At 32.0% G+C, this 24781-nt stretch overlaps 2 protein-coding genes across 2 annotated transcripts; both read right to left on the reverse strand.

Annotated features, from left to right (window-relative positions):
• Window positions 1–408: 408 nt before the first annotated feature.
• LOC145950015 (uncharacterized) lies at window positions 409–1889 on the reverse strand. The gene is made up of 2 exons (XM_083060926.1): window positions 590–1889; window positions 409–518 (listed from the first exon to the last, which is right to left on the reverse strand). The coding sequence occupies exons 1-2, from the start codon at window positions 1887–1889 to the stop codon at window positions 409–411; spliced, it is 1410 nt and encodes a 469-aa protein (XP_082917052.1).
• An 11683-nt stretch (window positions 1890–13572) lies between these two features.
• LOC145950016 (uncharacterized) lies at window positions 13573–14802 on the reverse strand. Its single transcript, XM_083060927.1, has 3 exons — window positions 14768–14802; window positions 14102–14663; window positions 13573–13698 (listed from the first exon to the last, which is right to left on the reverse strand). The coding sequence occupies exons 1-3, from the start codon at window positions 14800–14802 to the stop codon at window positions 13573–13575; spliced, it is 723 nt and encodes a 240-aa protein (XP_082917053.1).
• Window positions 14803–24781: the final 9979 nt, after the last annotated feature.

The following is a 24781-nucleotide window of genomic DNA, read 5'->3' on the forward strand; positions in this document are numbered from 1 at the left end:
AAGCAAGTACATGTGAGCAAGGGATATGAACTTTCTGGAACTTGCCACAATCGCACCACAATTCATCAAGCCTTACTGCAAATCTCCTAGCTGGTCGAACTTCTCTGGAATGTTCCGTTTCTTCCACTAGAAATCTACTTCTTGATCTGTCAAAGCTGATAACTCTATTAGTATTTTCCTTAGACTGTGCATCTTGAATAGTTTTATTTGCAATTTTCGAGTAGACATGTCCAGCATTAATCATTGCGCCCACTTCCCTATCTCTTTGAACGAAAAACTTATTGCAACGAGTGTATGTGGCCATTACCATGGAACAAATTGGCAAATTTCGTGTTTTCTTCAATACGGAATTAATTGACTCAGCTAGGTTTGTTGTCATGTGTCCCCAACGTCGTCCATTGTCCCATGCTAGTGTCCATTTTTCCTAGGAATGTTGTTTAACCATTGAGCTGCTTCAACATTAGTATCTCTTACTATGTTGTAATAGTAAAAGAATCTAGGTTCAGTCATTCCATAGGCTGCAAAAAAAAAATATTAAATAATTAAAAGTAATAATCAAATGCTTTTAAAAAAGTAATGATAAACTTACCCATATTGACGACATCCTTCTTTAGTGCTGCATTTTTGAATCGTCGTATGAAATTTTGTGCAATATGTCGAATACAATAGACATGGACAGAAATGTTTTCCGTCCAGCCACTTCCATTTCTTGAGTATGCACTTCGAATAGCTTCATGACGATCAGAAATAAGGCACAACCTATCTTGCGGTGTCACATACCGCCTCAAGTTCTTAAGAAAAAAAAACCATGCATCGCTAGTTTCACCTTCAACAACAGCAAATGCAATAGGAATTATGTTGTTGCGACCATCTTGCGCAACTGCGACCAATAGTGTACCTTTGTATCTCCCGTATAAAAAGGTACCATCCACTTGTACAATTGGTTTGCAGAAGGCAAAACCATCAATGCATGGTTTAAAGGTCCAAAATAACCTTTTGAATATAACACTCCCCTCGTCCAATAATTCACCTTGGTAAGCCGGTTGCGTATTTAATTTCCAAATAAAACCTGGAACATACATTTGCATTGCTTGCAACATACCTGGTAACTTGTTGTACGACTCCTCCCAGTTTCCAAAGATATTCTCAATGGCATGTTGCTTGGCCAACCATCCCTTTCTGTAACTAATTGTATAACCCATGGTGGACTTGATGTGGGCTATGATGGTTGAAATGGATGCCGATGAATCAACCTCAATAATTTCACCAATGCTTTGAGCAATCATTTGTGATCCCAATTTATTATGATCTTGGGAGATAAGTGGGGAAACACATGTGTGGGGGCCCTCAAGGATCATGATTTCACAATGTTGTTCCCTGGTGCGCAATATACCACGACATCTCCAGGCACAGTCGTGGTGAACGCATTCTATAACAAGCCTAGTACTACTTGAGTTTTTAACCTTGTAAGTGCAATGGTTGACAATGTGAAATCTATTTATGGCGTCCTGCATTTGCTCTTTTGTTTGGAAGCGTTGACCAACAAATAGTGTTCCAGGTGGATACACAACCATATCACGCTCCAACATATGGCTATACTCAGTGTCTTGTTGGATTTCATTGGGAAACTCTAAAAAGTGTCGAGGTGGGTTGTATATGGCTACTGGTTGTGGTTGTAGTGGTGGATTATTTGGAATTGGGAGGGTTTCTTCATTATCATGTTCATGTGCAGAGAGAATTTCGTCTTCGTCCTCGCTAAAAGGATCAAAGACATTTTCTGTTGGGAGACCAACAACAACATCATCTTCAATGTTGGTTTCAACATTGGGTTGAGAAGCAGAAGGTGTAGCTTGCTCAAATGGCTGAGAAGGTATTTGATTAAGGTCCATGATTGGACCACTTAAAAGCTGTGTGTATGACTCAATGTCGTAGTTGGAGGGGATATCATAAGAAGGGCCAGATGGGTTAGTTTACTGGTAACTTTGATAAATTTCGTAAGGTAAACGTGAAGGTGAAACTTGTGGTGCATGTGATTCAACTGTAGTAAATGTAGCATATAATTCAATACCTGATTGAAGTTGATTAGAATCGTGAACATTGAAAAGTGCCTCAACGTCTTCATCATCCGTCAACTCAACACATGTATAGTTACTAACCCCTAGGCCAAGTCTAATAGGGTACCGAAAATGTATGCTAACCACCCTCTTAGAATCTTGTCGATGTAGCTTTCTGTGAATGACTCTTTGAAGCCTTTCTAGAGTAATTCCTCTGTTGATACGAACTAATTTTACAGATGGAGAGGAGAAGGTGATTCCTTCATTCGGACATTGGTTAATGGAACCATCTGAATGAACAATAACGTAGATTGAATAAGCCATTTTATGAAAGGTTTAAAGGAAATGAACGTGATTCTAAGAAAGTGATTCAAAAGGGGTAGACGGAAGGAATAAAGGAGAGAAGGTAAGCTGAAATCGTGTGAAAAAAATGAAGGGGAGAGGGTCTATTTATAGAAAAACTTGCGTTTTTACTGACCCAGAACGGGCCGTTCCAAAACCAGAACGGTCCGTTCCAAATCACGTTCCCTTTCGTTAAAACAGCTCCTGGAACGGGCCGTTCCAAGGCCGTTCCACTTGCAAAAAAATGTGTAAACTTCTATTTTGGAACAGACTGTTCTAAAATAAGAACGACCCGTTCCAGGTTTTAAAACGGGCCGTTTCTTGGGCCTATTTCAACGTTACTTCTTAACTCTGAAAGCAGAACGGGCCGTTCCACTTCCAACATCAGCCCACATTTCCCCACAAACACGAAAAAAAAAAAATATATATATAACCAACTCAAAATTCGGTTCCCAAGGAACCGAATTCTGAGTTAAAAAAACAAAAAAAAAATAACACTTTGATGCTCAGAATTCGGTTCCCCGGGAACCGAATTCTGAGCTTGCACAATAAATGGTTCTAACTTGGTAAATAAACTTGCACGGTTGTTAATCTTGTAATTTTTTTTAAAAAAAATATTTGGGTAAAAAATTCCTCAAATTTATGATACCTTCACAGACCTTATTACACGAACTTCAACGGAATAAATGAGTTGTGATATTCATGTATAACCATTCATACAATATGATTTTTTTATTAATTATTATATCATTTAATAATTTTTAATTAAATATAATTACACCAATATCATTTAAACTCTCATATTTCTACTTTTATAACATTATTTTGTTATATTTGACATAGTACCTTTTTACTTCATTTCTTTTCTAGTTGTAAGATTTATTGTATAGATAACATTTTTCATAATAAATCATGTAGAGCAAATGAAATCAATTACTCACTATCTTTTTTTCTTGTTTGTTTCCATTATCATTTTTTTTTGTTTTGTTTTAAAACTGCGGTTGGACTTTAAGAAAATAAGGTAAATGGTGCTTAATTCGTTCCTTCGAATGAGTTTGGCATTGAAAAGAGAAGGAGAACAAGTATTTTAATGGAAAGAAAGGAAACACTAATGTAAATAAGGTATTTTTACTTGAATTAAAATGAAGTTATTAGGTGGATTTTATGATCGATGTTGGTTTTGGTGAGGTTAAATTTAACGTCAATTAAATATATAATGGAATTAAAAGAAAAATAAAAAGAAAAAATCCCTAACCCATGTTCCCTTCTCCTTTCATCGTCTTGGCATGCACAATGAAATGTGTTACCCACCGGAATCCGCATCAAACCCACTACCTCCACTGGCCATCTATCAAAATCAAACCATTCACTCCAAATCCTTCTCCTTGCTGCTTAAATCACTCCTTTCAAAAATGAAATGGAAACAAAATTTTAGGCACCTACTTGAACCGGTGTAACGGTTCAAGAGGAAAAAGTCACAAAGTTGTGTCTTCAACTATACAATATAAATTACTTTTAAATCGGTTGTAAAAATATATTATGCCTCAAAATAAATATTTTAAAAAAATTGTGTATATAACATGTATATCTCATTAACAACTAGAAAATTGTGTGAAATTATATTATAAAATACTCATCTTATAATTTAATCTAAATATTACTATTTTTATATCTTATAAAATAATTTGTGAAATATTTAAGATGATTTATTTTAAATAGTCTAAACATTATAATTGTTTTTTGGGTTAAAGAATCATTGTATTCTGTCTCTCGTCTAAATCTCTTCATGGAGACAAAGATAAGGAAGCAAGGATTTTAGCTTCCTCATTTTCCCTTCATTTCACTCTATTTTTATTAATCAAATGAGATAAAAGTTGATATATAAAACATGTCTCTTTTTTTATTTTTCTTCCATCTCCCTCTAATATTATATTATTCCTTTTTATTTTAAAATTAAATGAGATACTCTATTGTTTACTTATGTGTACAGAATAAGAAGATAAAAATTAAAATGAAGTACAAAAGAAAAAAATTATTATGTCAAAAGCACAATTAAGGAAATCAAAGCTTTATTTTACAACTAACTAAAAATATTAATAAAATATATTTAATACTTTTATATTATACGACTATTTGAATAGATAGACAACTAACATATCGTTAATTCGAGTGTATTGGGCTCGATTTCCTTAAATAAAATTTTAAATTCAAATCTTGTATATAAAACAATTTAATTGAAAGAAGAGACTCACTAATGATTATCAACAGATTTTTTTGACAAAGATTTATTTATTTATAAAGTCAATGAATACTTTGTAGTAATAAGAAATTAAAAAAAAAATACAATAAACAATTCCTAGCTTTGAAGTTCTTTTAATATTTTAATTATGTTATATTTGAATATATTCATATAATAACTAGTATTTATCAAATGAAAAAAAAATAACACTAAAATAAACGTGCCTAAACAACAATTTTTTTAAAATTAAATTAAAACAATACATATTTATCTCTCTTAAAGTATACAAACAATTTATCACCAACTAACTAAACCCTACTTTTTGGTTATTAAAGACAAAAGAACCCAAATTATTTATTAAAATCCAGAAATATTTATAGATGCATTAAGAAAAGACGCATATATATTTGCCAAAAATATCTGTCATCATTACTACCGAACTCAACAGAGACTGAACCGAAATTAATGTTTTATGTAAGTTGTTTAAAATGATTTTAAAACTTTTTTTCCTATAACAACATGATAAAAAATACGAGTATATGAATTTCAAAATTAGTTGAGTTGAATTTAATTAGAGATGAAAAAAGTTATACTTATAAAATTATTATTATTTTCATAGAAATACGTATTTTTTAAAATTTGGTATATATATATATAACAATATGACACTTGAAATTGACAAAATTAAATAATGACTAAATATATTTAGATCCAAATAGAGCACCATGTGCGGACACCTTTGTGTGTTCTCGGATTCGTAGCATAAATTACTTTTAATTATTAAAAAAAAAAACACCATCCATTTGTATGAAATGAATGAACTATATATACAACTGTGAATATAATTAATATTTTTGTAGTAATACTTTCCTTTATATTATTAAATTATCCAATCTGTAACGTAACGTGCTGTTACTTACCATTGCGAGGGTTCAGAAATGTTAATACTAATAGTAAAATGTAAAATTGTATGAAAAATATATTTAGTAATAAACGTTTATTATGAAAATAATCAATAATTAGTGAAGAGATTATAATAAGATTCAATTCATAAATGAAAATGGACTTAAGTTCAATATCCAAATAGTTTCACATATGTTCAAAGCAAATCTTGAATTGTATAAATCAAAACGATATAAGATCATAACAAAAATTTCAAGAATAAACTGATCTACATTTTTTTAAAAGATACCTAAAGTTAATTTGGCGATTTAAAAGGTTGAATAATATGTGGATGGTGGTGATCATAAAAGTGTGTCTTGTAGTAATAACTAATAGGGGCCCAACTCCTAAAGCTTCAAGATCTGGTGCACCAACAAAAGTGTCGTAAAGCGTGCCCAACATATCTTCTAAGTGCGTGTTTGGTTTTGATTCATGAACGTAAGTTTTCTTTCTCTTTCCACGTTTACAATCAAATTTACGTGGAAGCTTGAATTTTTTGCTTCCTATAAACGTGAATTTTCACGTCTAAAATCTGAAGCAAACACACGCTAAGAGTGAGACCAGTGCCAAGCCTCCAAATTGGGCACACCCAACTCCTTATAATGTGCGTGAAGGAAGCACAGCACATCTTTTGGCAAAGAGATGTGAGTTCAAACACATCATTACATATTAATAGGAAAAAGAAGCTTCGTGTTTCTTACATTTTTAAAATTTAACATAAAAAATAATAGAATAAATGATTGTAAATGATTATTCAGAAAAAAAATAATTTTTTTGATTATTTAATATTTAAAGAGTATAATAATCTATTAAAAAGTAAAAATAAAAAATAATTACACCCTAGTATCTCCTTTACAATATATATATATATATATATATATATATATATATATATATATAACTTATGTTATACGTCAAATTTCAACGATCCAATCGTTGAATTCAAAGTTCTTAACTCAAATCAACGTATAAATATTTTTATAATTATATGTCAATTTGAATTAATGAAATGAAGTATTAAATGACTTTCAAATTTTTTAAAAATTTGTAGACTTGATTTATGCATTAAAAACTTTAAATTCAACGGTTGAATCATTGAAATTTGATGTAGAACATAAATTATTAGTCGGTGTAAGTCTAAGTAGACTTACTGCTATAGTAAATGAATCCTTTCTCATATACATATATATATATACATGTGTGTGTGTATTTGAGAGGTATAATACTCTAGTAAAAAGTGGAGACCAAAAATAGTTATACACCTTGATATATAATACACATGTATTGGGAATGAGAGAAAGAGCGAATAAAAGGAAATATAGAAGGATAAGAGGAAAGAAAGAGTGGGAGGACCTAGGCATCCCCTTAGGGTTTTGGAAAACCATCTCCAGGTGAGTGCAACCCCCTTGTATATTTCCATTTCCTATAATTATTGATGTGTTTGTATGTTTACCCCTTTGTATGAATTTCCATTCTCTTAATTATATGATTGAATGTTTAATTGTTTTTATGGTTATAATGTTGAGTAAATGTTGATCATGCTATTTTGCTATTTTAAGGTTTTAAGGAGGTTGTGAGTATGTCATGTTTAGAAAAGAGGTTCTCTATTAATTATGATGATTCCTTTCATGATTGGCACATTTAGATTGAGGGACTTACAGGTCTGGTTAGAGAAGTTACGAATGCAAATTTGTTTCAAGGTGTTAAAGTGGGTTTGAAGGGTGAATCAGTCAACATCCTCCAATATGCAAACGATACAATCTTTGTGGGAAGAGCTTCGGTGGAACATGTGAGGACCTTGAAGGTAATCTTGAGCGGTTTTGAATTGGAAAGTGGTCTTAAATTTATTTTTTACAAGAGCTATTTAGAAGGTGTGTAGAGGGAGCTTAATCTTCTTTGCAGAGATATTACATTGCAAGTTGTCCAAGATACCGTTTGTATATTTGGGCATACCTATTAGTGCCAACCTAAGAAGAAGTATAACTTGGCAGCCTGTGGTCTAGAATTTTAAAAAAAAAATTGTCATTTTGGAAAGCGACAACACTATCCATGGTAGGAAGGATTTGCTTGATAAACTCGGTGTTGACCTCCTTATCATTATACTTTGTCATTCTATAGATTGCCCAAGATGGTGACTAAGCAATTGATAGCTATTCAACATAACTTCTTATGGGGTGGATGAGAAAAGAATGGCATGGGTGTCTTGGAAGAAAATCACTCGACCTAAGAAGGAAGGAGGATTGGGAATTAAGAAGCTGAATGCTTTCAATAATGCACTACCGCTACAAGAAATTTTGAAATTACAGACGACCAAAATCCGTGGGTAATCCAAAAAATTTGTGGATAACACTTCATTTCTCACAGATTACAGACTCACAATAATCCTTCAAAAAATTGTTCGTCTAAAACATTTACTGAAAAATTATAACCCGTGGGTAACTTTCTGATGGAATTACTCACGAATTTTATCCGTGAGTAATTACCTACGAATTTTACCCACAAATTTTATCTGTGGGTATTGTTGATAATATTTTTAAAAAATTATTTCAAAATTATATTGAATAACATCCTTTTTTAGTGTAACCATCTCTCACATCTGACCTTTTAGCAGCTCCACTCCATGACACTTCACGCAACTCCTCATTGGTCAGAACCCTTCACCAATCAAAGTTCTCCATGGATAACCCTTTTTGAGATATTCGCATGTTTTTAGGATCAAAGATTGACCCCACAAACCCCACAAATTAACACAAGACTTTTCAGCGTGCCTTGTCGTCACTTGCACATTTTTCTAGAAAATTTTCCAGAAAATCACCCATATATCCCTAAATTATACCTCATGTCAAGCATGTTTAACTGTGAAGTTCTTAAGGAATAAGCTACCAAAGAGTAGATGCATCTCATTAGTATACAATCTCATACTTGAACAATCTTTGGATCTCTCATTCCAGTATAGTTCACAAATTACAATATAATATAATACTATAATTTTTATCTAAATTAAAAAATATTAATATTTTAGTTTGTGTTAATTACATTTTTTTTATTATAATTAAAATTTATAATAAATTATACATAAAAATAACAATTATAGTTAAATAAAGAAATCATATTTAAAATTTGTATAAATATATATTAAATAAAAATTAGTATCTAATCAAAGAATAATTAACTTCTATATATAAAGCACAAATGTCTGTCTTATAGCGTTTTTAGATACTTTTCTTTTATAAAAATTTTATATATTTTTAATTTTTTTTTATCTAATTTAGTTTTTATTTATCATTATTACTTATAAATTAATTTTATTATTTTTAACATAAATTAATAATAAAAAATAATTAGCCACGGATACATTCGTGGGTAATTATCTAATTTAATTTTTATTTATCATAATTACTTATTAATTAATTTTATTATTTTTAACATAAATTATTAAAAAAAATAATTACCCACGGATTTATCCATCGAAAATTACCCACGAATAAATCTATTGGTAATTATCTAATTTAATTTTTATTTATCATAATTACTTATAAATTAATTTTATTATTTTTAAAATAAATTATTAATAAAAAATAATTACGCACGGATTTATTCGTGGGTAATTACTCACGGATTTATCTATCGGTAATTATCTAATTTAATTTTGATTTATCATAATTACTTATAAATTAATTTAATTATTTTTAAAATAAATTATTAATAAAAAATAATTACACGCGGATACATCTGTCGATAATAATGTCGATAATTTCTTGGGTGTTGTTGATAATATTTTTAAAAAATTATTTTAAAATTTTATTAAATAATAATCTTGTTTTACTGAAAATAATATAGTTCAAAATTGGTAAAATTATTATAAATGTTAAGAAATTATCTTTTAATTTTAGACTATCATGCATCAATATCATTTCACTAATTATATATTTCTCAATTTAAATAAAATTAACTATATAATATTAAAATATATTGATAGTAAATTATTATTTTATACTATCATTTAATTATAAATTATATATATATAATAGTTGGTATGGTAAATTAATTAACATGAGAAAATTAGTTAAGTATTTAACAATTTAATTTGTTAATCTTTCATCATTAAATTTTTTTATAGTTATCGACGAATTATTTTTTCTATTTTTTATGAAAAATGTTTTAGACAGATAATTCATGGGAAATATCTGTATAAAACATCGTAATTTTTCCACGGAAAAAATCTATCGATAATATCCATATGAAATTTCAGACAGAAAAATTTCGTGAGTAATATTTATCCTTCGAAAAAAATCCTTCAGTAATGTTATTTTTCAGACGGATATTTATCCGTGGAAAAAAGTCTGTCGATAATAAGTGTTTTTTTTTTGTAGTGTAATAGCTAAGTGGCATTGGGGATTTTTCAGCAACTTGAGTTAATGTGGGGCCAAATTCTCACTATAGAAAAATTAAAATTAGAGAGGGAAAAAATCCGTCACTAAACTTCATAAAATCCGTCACAAATAAGTTAGTGACGGAATTTGTGACGGAAATGATTCCGTCACAAAATTTGGCGTCACAAAATATTTAGTGACGGATTATTTGCTCCGTCACAATTAGTGACGGAATTAAGGCGTCACAAACAATATAATTTCCGTCACAAATTTGTAACAATAAATGTTTAGAAATTAATAAAAATTCGTCGCAATTTGTGAGGGATTAAATCCCTCGCAATTTGTGAGGGATTAAATCCCTCGCAATTTGAGAGGGATTGAGAGGTATGTAAAATCCCTCGCTATTTGAGAGGGATTGAGAGGTATGTAAAATCCCTCGCTATTTGAGAGGGATTAAATCTCTCGCTATTTGCGACGGATTTTATCCGTCACTAACTGGGATGAATCCCTCGCTAACTGTTTGATTACTGAATTTGAGAAAACTATTGTTTTAAAACTCTGGTAATCGATTACCTATACATGTAATCGATTACCAGACAATGGAAATCATATATATGTTCGAAATTAACTTATTAAAAGGGTCTCTGGTAATCGATTACCCATTTCTTGTAATCGATTACCAGAGCTATTATTGAAACAATTTCAATCAAAAAAAAATATCAAGTCTTTTTTATGAAAATGCATGATATCATTTAAAATGAAGATAAAAGAACAATACAGACATCAAGAGGAGTTCCCAAGATTAATGATGTGCTTAATCGGCAAGACAACACATGAAAAATAATGAATGACCTCTATCAGTGTAACTATGACAATAAAGTTTCATTGGAGTATATCCATAGCCATGATACTTTTCATCATTTAGAGATCAAAATCCACAAGGCACACATTTAGGCAAAGAAACCCCTTCAAACAATACACATGAAGCAACCTAATTTTACTAAGCTAGATTGCTTATATAGTGATGACCTTATACCTATCTACGAAACATACAATTAATAGAGGCAACATGTTGAAAATTCCAAATCAAATCATACAAAAATTCAAATACAGGGGAAAAAATTCTTAAAATTGATTACCCTTTTTCCCGGCCTAACAAGCCTCAAGGCCACCTCAGCAGCAGCATTTGCAGTAGCAATAACATCAGCTGCCCTTCTTGTGACAGGACCTTCCTGAAGAACATGAGTGTGAGCCACAACCGCGATGAAACCATCTATATGACAAGCCAAATAACTACAAACAACCAAAGAAACTACCATCAACTTCCCAGTAATAGCGAAAAACACAAATTTCATTCCCCTATCACTCATAACAAAATTCCTACTGAGAAAAAAAAAACCATGCTCAAAAATCTTACATTTTCAATATATCACCTTCTTCCAACACTGTCTCGTCACTGGCTAGTGGAAACTAAAGGAAAACCAGCATCATCAAAGCAAATATATGAACTGACAAATTAAAAAATATATATAAGAAAAAATCATGTGGGCATAAGTCTTAATACAAGTGTTGGGAACTTCCCTGCAAAGTGGTGCAAAATATCAAAATAAGGTTCAGCTAAAGCAATATTGAAATCAGAAACCCAAAATATAACAATTCTAAAAAGAAGGGAATCAAATTAAAAGCAAGGGATAGTAGAGCCAATTCAAAAGGATAACCAAAGCCACTTAAAAAAATTATGTAGTTAGTGTTTAAAAACATCCAAGTAAATACAATATAGCGCAATGTGACCAGAAATTAACAAGAACACAGCAATGTATTATGTGAACTGATCAGAACAAGCAAATCACCAAGTACACTCTAGAACATCCAAGAGGATCAAAATCGTAAACCCAAAACAATAAAACATGTCTGCCTTGTTGAGACCAGGTCCCAAAAAAGTTACAAACATGCACATACAATTAAGCCTTACAGTAAAATAGTCATTAAAACTATCAACACACCAAAAAAATTAACATGCGTTGAACATGCCTGCATCAATTGATTATCAAATTTACATATGCCAATATATCTTATTTAAAAAGACCCGAATGTGAGTTGATGACAATAATCCCCTCAATGATTTTCAAAAATGACACTCCACCACAACCAAGCTACTCTAAAATTATACTTCCACAGAATCTAAGAAAACAATCAGGCAACTAAAGATTTAACTATTGTTTAATCAAGTTATTGTACCATATATTTTTTATTTTATAAAATGTGATATTTTGAAAATGAAAACAAAGAAAACTTACATCTCTACAAGTAAAAGGTTGTTTAACACCGGTAACCATTAGTACAATCAGAACACAAAGGCCAAGACAGTAGTTCCTATTAGTTGCCATATTTTCCTTTCTCTATATCAAAGCAACTGAAAGCTAATACCTTGAATACTAGCATATTATTCATTTGTTTTCAGGATGAAATTTGCTTTTAACAGAGTGCAAGGATAACTAATGATTTTGAAGGGAAAGAAAGTTCAAAATGGCTGTCACTGATGCATTTAGGTTTAGAAAAATGATTGGTTTCCTTCACATACATGTTAACAAGCAATTCAGCAATAAGTGAAATATCATTTTCAGGCTATTTCAACTTTCTTCTATTTATTTCCACTAAATAAAATTTAAATCTTGCAAACATTTTAGCATGCCTGGTATGAAAAAGATGACAACAACAAAAAGAAAGAAACAATCAAACAAATTCCCCCCTTACTAAGAGAGAATAAGAGTCACACAGTAAGAGTAGACTAGATTATGCAAAAGAGCTATATATAATAAGGCAAGACAATTAAACCATTAAATAAATAAAACTTACCAAACCCGTATGACCCAAATGACCATATTTGTAACAAGAAATTTCTCATGGTGTTGCATCATCAGAATTGACACAGCATAAGTGGCCAAGCCTCTTGCAGACATAACATTGAATTTCCTAATTAAACAGAAAAGGTAAATAGTCAGTGACTTAGCAATTCAAATCCAACAGAAGCCACTAATTTTATGAAAATCCAACCAAAAACATTTCCCAAATTTGACAATCAAAGAAAAGCACAATAAGAAACAGAACAACCTTGAGATCATCCAGTGAATAATCACTCTTGCAAAAAAACATATCAGCCCAGAATTTCCACACTTTAAGCAAATAGAAATGCTTTTAGAAGTACTCGCATGCTTTTCTGGACAGTCTTTAGCACGGTGACCACCTTTTTTGCAGATAAAGCAATCTTGCGTCTGTAGGAGCATAAAACATATCTCAACAAAACACATTAAACCCTCATATTCTAATAAAATGACAGAATATGACTATAAGACATACCTTAGTGCATTGTTTTGCATTGTGTCCCAAACCACCGCAAACATAGCATGGTTTCTTCCGCTTTGCCGCTGAACAGTTCACAGCGGCGTGACCTTCCTCACCACAGTTGAAACAGGCTCCCCAACTATTACCTGGTGGGTCAAAATACCTCGGACCACGCTGATAAAACAGAAACAGAATCATATCATATACCCAACTACCCCATCCTCGTGGCACAGTAGTATTATATTTAATATGACATTTTCTTATCAAAGATTCAAAGATTTCAACTCACAAGCAGCTTTCGCAGAACCATATTGTCACCTATCTGACCCGTGCTTCCTTCTACAGATTCATCATTCTCTGTAGCTTTGATCGTCTCCCCCACCTGTTGTTCTTCAGTTATAATAACCTATATAAAATGTAAATACATAAATTAATTTTTCAAACAAACCCTACACAAAACGTGATTTGCCCAAGTGCGTGTTTGGATTTGATTCAATTTCCTGAAGTAAAATATATTTTGAGTTAAATGGATTAACATCACTATTTCAACTAAATCCATTACTAGGCAAATGTTGCAATCCAGTTTTTAAATAAAAATTTCATTATTTAAGTTCAACTTTTCAGCAGTTTCAGCTTTCGATTTAATCAGAATCTAATTGAGACTACAAGAACGCGCAAGGAGCAGTATGAATCCATTTAAATCAAACCCAAAGGAAGTTCAACTATACATGAAAATATCTCCAAAATAGAGAAAAAAAAAGGTTTTTTTATTCAAAAGTGGAAAAATCCAAACACGGAATAGGACTTACATTTTGATCCCCAACCTCCACCTTCAACTTGGTGGTTTTCTTCTTCTTCCTCACTTCAGAATCAGCGATTGCGGTGGACCCATCAGAAACGCCGTCGTTTTGGGGCACTGCGAGTTCCGATGCCTGCGAAGACGAAACAATGGCACCACCAAAAACGTCGTCGTTTGGGTTATTCTTGGCCGCGCGCATGCGCAGGGCCTTTTCTACAATCTTGAGGCTGAGATCTTGGTTAGCTTTACCGCTGAACAGTTCACAGCGGCGTGACCTTCCTCGCGGCGCATCTCTTCGATGAAGGCGTAGCCGTCGAGGAGGATGGTTTCCTTGGGGGGGCGGTTGGACCAGTTGGGGTTGGGGTCGTTGAGGGAGGAGGTGGTGGCGCGTGTGGAGAGGGCGCGGAGGGAAGGGGGTGGCGGGGAGGAGGAAGCAGCGGAGGGAGGGGGAGGCCGCGAGGGAGATGCGGCGGAGGAATGAGAGGGCGGAGAGGGAGAGGGAGCGGGAGAGGAAGGGGGTTAGGGTTACGGTTTTGGGGAAGAGACAGAGAATGTGTGAAGAGGGCTCCCTTCTGCCCTCTTTTAGGGTTTCTTAAATTACCCTTTTGCCCTTCTAGAAGGCTTGGGTCAAATTGGGCCCAAACTGATTTGAACATTGTAAAACAAGGCCCAAAACGTTTCCAGATTCCGTGGGTCATTTTCGGGCTCCATTTTGACCATCTTAGGCTTCGAACTAGTGTGACACCCTTACTACCCCAACATATATATATATATTGTAATAATAAAAACTTATAAATAAATTTTTCAATTTCGGTAAAAGGGTTCACATGAGAATCTTAAAAAAATTATCCTTCAATAACCACAATAACAAAAAAAATGAAACGCAAGAGTTCTCAAATTACTTTCAAAATAACATTTACAATAAAAACCTATGTTCTAAACAAAATCCTTTTTGCCCCGATGTCACAATATCAGAGCATCCCGATATATCAACCGTTGGCATTCTAGATACCACTCGTAGCTAGATCTTCCTCACCTAAAATATCCACAAATCGCACGGTGAGAAAAGAAAACATCTATATATATAGCACATAAGAAAAGACAATATATTATTTAATATTCGTAAATATTTCAACATATCGTATTTCAATCAATCATGCATTGTCATCACGCCATAATTCTCAATCAAACCAATATACACAAATCTTGCACTTCACACTATGCCAAGGTCACGCTACCCATTTAATAATCCCGGGCCGTGCTCACTCCTGATATAACACTGTGCCAAGGTCACGTTATCCTTATCTTAGGACCGTGCTCACCCCTGACATGTTAACCAAGGTCACGATACCCACGTAACAATCCAGAGCCGTGCTCACCCCTGATATAACACTGTGCCAAGGTCACGTTACCCCTAATCTAGGGCCGTGCTCACCCCTGACATGTTAACCAAGGTCACGATACCCTTGTAACAATCTCGGGCCGTGCTCACCCCTGGTCATAGGTGTGAAGAACCACAACCACATCTCATTCACATTCCACACAACATCTCATAATTTAATTTCATACATATATCAGATATGTCCAAAATAATGGGTTTCACACGTATCAAGTAATTCACATTTAAATCATCAATTTTTATTAAATAATATAACAATGATATTCATAAATTAATATAACAAACAACGGAATTACCAATTTAATATAATTTCAACATAAACAGTAAAACTCCTAATTGTTCCAAAACCTAGCTCACAGGCACTTTTCTACAATTTTGTTCTCTCTCCCAGATCATCATTCTTACGATTTAAATATATATTTCTAATCCTCGACACATACGGAATCTGATGGTATAATTAATTCCTCAAACAGAAATAATCTAATTTTTCCAAAACCTAACCTACAGGCACTTTTCTATAATTTCGTTCTCCCTCCTACAGCATCATTTTTACTAACAAATTATATATTTATTGTCCTAAATATATACAGAATCAAATAATGCCAATAATTCTTCAAACAGAAATATTTCTAAAATTACTCATAATTCTAAGGGGTTCTTCCTCTACCCAATTTCCCTCATGTAACTCTATATATAAATAATTCCCTTTTTCCCCCGTACCTGGATATGAAGAAGCTGAATCTACACTAGATCTGGTTGGTCCCCCTCGTTGGGTTCCCCTCGTTCTGAAGCAGAAAGGAGGAAAAAGAAGAGAGAAAGCAGAAGAAAAGAAATCAGAAATGAGAGGTGTGCCTTTTTGGGAGTGGCAAACAACTCTATTTATAGGCTTTTTACGCCGGAACGGCCCGTTCCAAATCCGGAACGACCCGTTCCGGACCCTTAAAACGTGGCTAAAAAATACATCCAGAACGGCCCGTTCCAAAACCAGAACGGCCCGTTCTGGTGTGCATTAATTACCCCAAACGGCCATAATTTTGGGAACGCCCCGTTCCAGGCCCGTTCTCATTTAGGGTTAAAGGCATATTTAATAGTCCGGAACGGCCCGTTCCATCTTAAGAACGGCCCGTTCTGGGCTATTAACTCACACACAACTTGGTAGTTTGGAACGGCCCGTTCCAATTCCAGAACGGCCCGTTCCGAGCTACTAAATTATATACCTTTTGGTAGTTTGGAACGGCCCGTTCCAATTCCGGAACGGCCCGTTCCAAGCTACTAAATCACCCCTATCATCTTTATAAAATTACCAAAATACCCTCAATAAAAAGTGGAATAAAAACAGAGGTGTTACAACTAGGAGATGCACATTAGTCAGACATTTGTAGCTTTTTCTCTTAGCTTTCCAACGCCACCAAGATTGCTCAATTCGGAGTCCTGTAGCTCCAGATAGAGCCAAAAAACCGAGCGAAGGTCAAACTGTCCAGAAACAGAAATTTGATTAGTTTTGCAATTAGGCCCATAATTCAAATGACAATTAGCAAACATGATAAAACCACGAAATTAACCCTAAATGTGAGAAGTAATCAATGCCATAATGATATGAATTGAAGCACTAAATTACGGCTCATCAATCAGTTTATAAGAAAAAGGACTACAAATTTTAGTTCCTAGCCAATCAAACCATCTTGAAATCAATTTTCTTTCTACCCTAATAGTCACAGCTGATTAGGAATAACATTGATTCCAGACATCGACGAACCACCACAACTGCACTAATAAGCTTTTTCATACACAAAATTACTACAATAATATTATAATTAAATGTATTAAATTTATATATACTGATACGAGCAAGAGTTAGATAACCAGTACAAAATGACTATAATTAAAAAAAATACTTGCTACTAATTATTTAATAAGCAGTGTTATATTGTAAAAAAAAAAAAAAAAGTTACAAGAATTATAAAGTTAATTAAAGGTTTTTAGTAAAATTGGCTCATAAACTAACTGAAAATTTATAAGTTATAAATTGGAAACTGAAAACTTATTAGTTAAGAACTGAAAAATTAGAAGTTTGTGAACTAGCTAATTGAATTAGAAGTTTTTTGTAGGCTAATTGATAATTATAAAATGTCAAGAAATAATTCTTATAACGAGGATGAGAAAATGACAGGAAAGATAAAGTAGTTTTTAAATTAAAAAGAATAAAAATTAATTTCAAAAAAATAATAAGGATAACAAAGTAAAAAGAATAAAAAAAAAACATACAAACTGAGTTATTTCAATTAATTTATAAAAATAAATTATAAACACCCATACTAAAGAAGCTTATTTAATCGGATTAGCTTGTAAACTAGTTAAAATAACTTAATAAGCTACTTAAATGTCTTCTCTCAAACACAATCTAGATCAACAGATTTAAAAAAAAATCACTCTTAAGTATACCATATAACAACTCTCTGGTAGTATTGATTATTATTCTAAAATAACAACCGAGTGATTTGAAAAGATTAGAGCTAGTTCTTAAAATATTTTAATATTGATCATTCAATTAAATAAATTAAATTCACATAATCAAGTCAAGAGATCAAAGTAATTGTTAAATATGTTTTTATCTTCATTGTGAAATTTAAAATATAAAAAAAAAGAAATTAATATATATATATATATATATAAATTTTTTTTATAATATATCATAAACAATATAAATTGTTAAGATAATTCTATAAGATATAGTTTAGATATACTAGTTTATACTCTCTTAATTTATTGTTTAGTTTCCTAAATCAGTTTTATCTAAATTCCTAAACTTTAGGGACTAAAATTATCCAATTAAAATCTTAGGGATCAAAATTGCACAATTACAATACTTGAGGAATCAAAAATGTAATTAAGCCAATTATTTATATTTGTGGACATTATCTTTTTATAGTTATTTTAATGACTTTTATAGAATGTTTTAAAGGTTTTAATAATTATTACTATTTTAATAATCAAAAATGTATAATTTTAATATCTCTATGATTCCTATGAGAAACCTAAAAGTATATTTGGATGAGGAATTTTAATGGGGTAATTCATTTGTTTGAAGAATTTTAAATTTTTGAGGTGAAATACTTTGTTTGGATGGAGAATTTACAAAGAATTTGAATTCCAAGCATTTGTGAAATTCTTTGAAATAATAGAATTTCAAATTCTCCAAAAAATGTAAGAATTTGAAATTCCTCATATTTTTTTCCCCTTATTTCACTTATATATTTTATCTTATATCTTCATATTTTTAATTATTGAATATTTAAAAATACTTTAAAAATTATTAAATATTATCTAAATTAATTTTTAAAATTATTAAATATTTAAAAATTGGTTAACATTTTTTTTTATAAAATTTTATTTAAAAATCTCAACATATAAATATATTTTTAAAAGCAATTTTATCATGCTAGAATCAAATTATCATATCCATATTAACAATTTAAAATTTAAAAAAATTGAATTGACTTATCCAAACAAAATATTTTAACAATGATAGAAATTGAAATCAAAGTAATTCAAATACCAAGAATTTCAAATTCCTTGAATTTGTAAAATTACTCATCCAAACACACCATAAGGGAATGCAATTGTAAGAGACAATTATATAAGTAAGATGTTTATTGTATGAATTAGAGTACTCTGTAGGTTCTTAAGAGAATCCTGAGAGAAACAAATAAACTATGCAAGTTTATATTTTACTTTTTGATTATTCTCTTGTATTCCTTGTTGCGTGAGATGTATGAATATCTATTTAATTCCACAAATACATGAGTTTTGATTTGAATTAAACATGTTTGGTATTTTAAATATGAAAAAGATTATGTTATTCAATTTTTGTTATTTGTGTTATGGTATATGGGGTAGAGAGTGTCACACAAATGATATATATTTATTATTAATAAATACATAATATATATATATATATATATATATATATATATTATATTTTTATAATATTATTCATAAATTAATATCAATAATATTATTAGTATATTTATACATAAACTAATAATTTGATAAATATAACTTATTATATATTAATATACTTTTACAAAAATATAAATATACATATCTTATCTACTATATTTATATTTTTGTAAAAGTATATTAATATATACTAAGTTATATTTATCAAATTATCAATTTATCTATAAATATACTAAAAATATTATTGATATTAATTTATTAGCAATATTAAATTATTAATAATATAAATATTTTATTTATTTAGTAATAATAAATATATATCATTTGTTACATTAATAAAAATTATAGTATATGTTAACTTAAATAAGCAAATAATTGTATAATTTTAAATTATTATTATTATATATATATATATATTAAAATTTTAAAATTATTAAATTTTTAATGGGAGAGATTCAAATTGCACAATTATGATTTTTGAGGGACTATAATTGTTCAATTAAAAATTAAACGACTAAAATTGCACAATTGCAATCCTTTAGAGACTAAAATTATCCAATTAAAATCTTAGGGATCAAAATTGCACAATTACAATACTTGAGGGATCAAAAATGTAATTAAGCCAAAATTAAATTAATATTCTTTTTTTTTTTTAATTTCACAAGTTTTTTTTTAAATATTTTTAATGAATGTCTTAGTTTCTTATGTTCAAAATTGACAATTTTTTATTTAATTAAATGAATTTCATAATTTTTTCAGTCCTTTAATGAAATAAAATATTTTTAATTTTATTATTTTTTTAAAAAAAATTAACATATTTTCTTTAATTATGCATAATTCTTAAATATAAAAGTTTCATAAATAAAATTTAATATTTTGAGAGGAAACAATTTATCACAAATTTATCACAAAATATTTTAACCTATTTGTGACGGAATTTTGAGAGGGAAAAATCCGTCACTAAATTTTTTCATTTTAGTGACGAAATTTGTGACGGATTTTTTAGAGACGAAGTTCATTCCGTCACAAAATCCGTCACAAACATTTTTTTTTTATTTAGCGATGAAATTAGTGACGGATTTTTAGAGACGAAAATTTTTTCGTCACAAAATCCGTCACAAATTTTTTTTTTTTTGATTCAGTGACGAAATTTGTGACGGATATTTAGAGACGGAATATATTCCGTCACAAAATCCGTCACAAAAGTCAATAAATTCTAGTCCGTCACAAAACTTAAATTCCCTCACAAAATCCGTCACTATTAGCGATGCTATTTTTTCCGTCACAAAATTCGTCACAAATATTAATTTTTCTAGTAGTGTCTATTATCTAAGTATGGTGATAACATTATGCATAGCACTTGACAGAGAGTAAGATCAAATTCTTTGCGGTGGGGGTGATGTGTTGAAGGCTTCAGATGAGGACATGGGTGACTCTTGGTTCATGAATTCATTAACATGGAGGTTGGTGGTGGGTGACCAAATTTGCTTTTGGTTTGACGCATGGGTTGAGGCAAAGCCTCTAGTGAATAAATTTCCAAGGACTTTCTCGAATTCACTACAAAAGTCGAATGTGGTGGCGGATATGGGTTATTGGAGAAGGGGAAGTTGGCATTGGGGATTAAAGTGGAGAAGAGCTTGGTTTGCTTGGGAATTGAATGATGTTCAACAGTTCATAAGTCTAGTGGAGGCAGGAGTACTAAGAGAGGGTGTAGAAGACATAAGGCTTTGGATACTTGATATCTCGAGGTGCTTCTCAGTAAGATATGGGTATTGGTTTTTGATGGACCTTGGCTCTTTGTGACACCATCTACCCCAACATACATATACAATAATTATAAAAAAAAAAGTTCTTCATCATTAAAAACCAAATCTCCAACTACATAAGGGTAAAAAGTTCACATTCATAAACTTAATCCAAATAACATGTCAGTGAAATTACAAAGAAATAAAACTGAGTTTTCAAATAGTTTAATGGAAATAGCATCCTAAACTAAACCTAGCTATACCCCGATGTCACATATCCTATCAGAGCATGTCCAACTGAAGCCTAAGCCTCATCACCAACATCTTCATGATGATGATCACCTGCAACACAATTTAAACACATACAAAGAACAACAAGGGAGTGAGAAACATCTCACTCAGGTTCAGGTGCAGAAATAAAGGTTAGATAACACACACATAACAAACATATTACAAGTCACAAGCACAAATCACATATAAACAATACACATACATAATCAGTATCACATGTACACTCATTTATCATGCAATGATGTCATGGACTATACTCATAAATGCATGCATGTGGCGCCATACAGAAGTTTCACATTTCTCATCACTAGTATGTTGCTACAGCAACATACCTGGGGGCACGTTCATTCATGAATACATCACTGGTGACCAAAGGTACACCTAGAATAGCTTGTTACATCATGTTAAGTCTCAATAATACTTCTTTTTGGATGAGACTTATTGAACAATTCCACTCATCCTCTGAACCATTGCAATATAATTGTTCTCTTTTTGGTTCATTTTGTGTGCAGATATAACTAACCCAAATTTAGCTAACAATACCTTAATACACCTCATTTTTGTGCAGGTATTGAGCTAGAGACTTGAGGTTTGAAGACCCATAGGATTGGAAATCTAAGAAGCTAAGGAGAAGAGAAGAGTGACTACGCCGGGCGTAAAAGGAATTGCGCCGGGCGTGTCCTGAGGTAGAGAGAACTTGACCTTCTTGGAAGGCTTTGCGTCGGGCGCGAAGACTTATGCGCCGGGCGCGTAACCCTAATCTAATTCCCCAAGCTCGTATTTGATGGCATTTTTAGGGGCTTTCTTCCTCATTCACACATTGGGCGCGTTTTAGGAGCTGTGGAAGGGATTCCCGGAGCTTGGAGTTGTTCATGTGTGGGTCTTTCCTTCGGTTCTTCATTTCTCCATTCATCTCTATTTTGTATTTACCCTCATTGTTTTGAGTGGTTCTACCATTTTTTGTGGGGTTAGATGTAACCAACGAATTCTATTGTAATCCTTACGCTTTAATGATATATATACATGTTGTTTCATATTCATTATTGTGTATGTTTCTATTCTTAATGCTTGCTTTGGATTGATTTTCCTTGCATGATATAGGTTCCATTGGGTATTGGAAAATAACCTTTGAAACCAGCTCTGAAACAAATGCCTAGTGGGAAATGTATCTAGGAATGGAGCTTGACCCATTAGTAGTCTTAAACCCTAGCCCGTAATGCGGGTGTAGATATTGGGTACTCAAGGGATTGATATTCATTATCCGCACCTAGGCTCTTTCTCTAAGGAATTAGGTTTGAGTAAACTTATGGGTTGACTAAGCAATGTATGTAACAAGAGATTAAGGATTCATTAGTGTAACGTTCGGTGAAATCTGACCCCGCAATCTCACAAAACCATAATACCATTTATACCCTTTTCCACTCACAACCAATTATTTTTGTAGTTTAACATTCCAATAGTCATAATCTTGAATTCACATGACAAACTATGAAATTGGAATTATTCTTTAGTCACGAATAGTCAATAAATGCTTATGTTATCTTCTAATCCCTGTGGATACAATAATTTTACTACTTGTACGGCCGATATACTTGCCGTGTTTGAGACTGTTGATAAGATTAAACTGATTTACAATTATAACAAAAGTGTTTCAACGGAAATCTCAACACATCGCTGGTATGCGGCCTAAGTGGCACACCTGAAATAAATCATTTCATCACTGGTGACCAAGGTACACCTTGTTAGCTTGTTACATTACTGGTGACCCAAGGTACACCTTGTTAGCTTGTTACATCATCGGTGACCCAAGGTACACCTTTTTATCTTGTTACATCACTCGTGACCCAAGGTACACCTTGTTAGCTTGTTACATCACTAGTGACCCAAGTTACACCTTGTTAGCTTGTCACATCATTGGTATGCGGCCTAAACGGCACACCTGGAATAGATAATATATGCACATGATGCATGTCACACATTCACTATTTCATTGACTCAACATTTCACTTATCACATTATTTCATAATATCATATCACAGATCATATGTTCACCTTTCACATTCTCACGTCATATTCACATAGTTTCATACAAGGAACTTCCCGTAGTCATATGCATAAAAAATAATACATAAATCATAACTTATCCAAAACATGAAGCCATAATCAATTTTACATATAATGCCTCAAATTCATCCAAAGATCATATCCCTAATTTTACTTCATAGGGTTTCCCACAAGAACCCACAAAGCACTCTAATTCATATCAAAACTTTTCTATTTTTGAAATTAAACACATAATCACACTTAGAAAACATCAAGGAACACAACTGAACAATCAGAAAATAGAACAGAAAACTTTCATAAAGTGTCTGTTCCTAGAAGCATGCATCAGGCAAGGGATTGGGGGCCAATCCTGCTATCCAACAATTATTCCCACACCCCCGAGCGAGGTTTCTCACTCCCCTTACCTGGATAAGCAGAAGACGAAGTTAGAGCAGAATATGGTTGATCTTTTTCTTTTAGTTCTCCTAGTCTTCAGAGAGTGTGTCCAGAAGCAGTGCTAGAGTCTGTTATTTATAGATGTTAGAAGTGGCTAGAACAGCCCATTTCGAATCCGGAACGGCCTGTTCTGGATCCTTTCATCATGTGTTAAATTCACATCTGAAACGACCTGTTCTTAAACTAGAACGGCCTGTTCTGGAGTTAAGTTTAACTCATAACGACCATGTTTGGAACGAGCCATTCTCAACTATAGTTTTAGACCTTTTTAGTAGTTTGGAACGGGGCATTAACGGCCCGTTCCAGTTTGGGAATGCCTCGTTCCAGATTTGGGAATGACCCGTTCTATTTTGGGAATGGCCCATTCTAGGCTACTAAAACACCTTTATTGGGCTTTGGGCCTGTTGATGTCATATCATGTTGTTTCTATTCTTTGAGAGCTCCTTTTCTTTGATAATAGAAGTTCATTCCCTTAATCTAAGGTATGAAAACTGGGATATTACACTCTTTGTCACAATTTCCAACTATTGTTGCTGTAGCTTGGGAAATAAAAGTTCCACCCAAAGTTAGATTTTTCATTTGGAGGTTGTTTATGGGTGCTTTGCCTACAAAAGAAAACTTGTTGAGGAGAAAGGTGTTGGATTCGGGGGATCAAGTAATCTTCCCATTCTGCAATATGGAACTCGATCGAGTCGACAGAACACATATTATTCTATTGCAGCTACACTAACTTGATCTGGAAAAAATGGTTGTGGTGGTTGGATAGCCTGACTCCTCTATCTAGTTCGGTTGAAGG

This window comes from Cajanus cajan, chromosome 7, assembly GCF_000230855.2.
Source record: "Cajanus cajan strain Asha chromosome 7, NIPB_CcT2T_4, whole genome shotgun sequence".
Taxonomy (NCBI): Eukaryota; Viridiplantae; Streptophyta; class Magnoliopsida; order Fabales; family Fabaceae; genus Cajanus; species Cajanus cajan.

What these genes read in the sequence shown, in the direction of transcription:
- LOC145950015 (XM_083060926.1), bottom strand. Translation starts at nt 1,889, where the DNA reads ATGGACCTTAATCAAATACCTTCTCAGCCATTTGAGCAAGCTACACCT. An exon ending in GAAGGATGTCGTCAATATGG is followed by an intron (nt 519 to 589) that starts GTAAGTTTATCA and finishes TTTTTTTTGCAG; the next exon opens with CCTATGGAATGACTGAACCT.
- LOC145950016 (XM_083060927.1), bottom strand. Translation starts at nt 14,802, where the DNA reads ATGGAGCCCGAAAATGACCCACGGAATCTGGAAAC. An exon ending in GACCCACGGAATCTGGAAAC is followed by an intron (nt 14,664 to 14,767) that starts GTTTTGGGCCTT and finishes AAAAGAGGGCAG; the next exon opens with AAGGGAGCCCTCTTCACACA. An exon ending in TGGAGGTTGGGGATCAAAAT is followed by an intron (nt 13,699 to 14,101) that starts GTAAGTCCTATT and finishes CATTTTATATAG; the next exon opens with GTTATTATAACTGAAGAACA.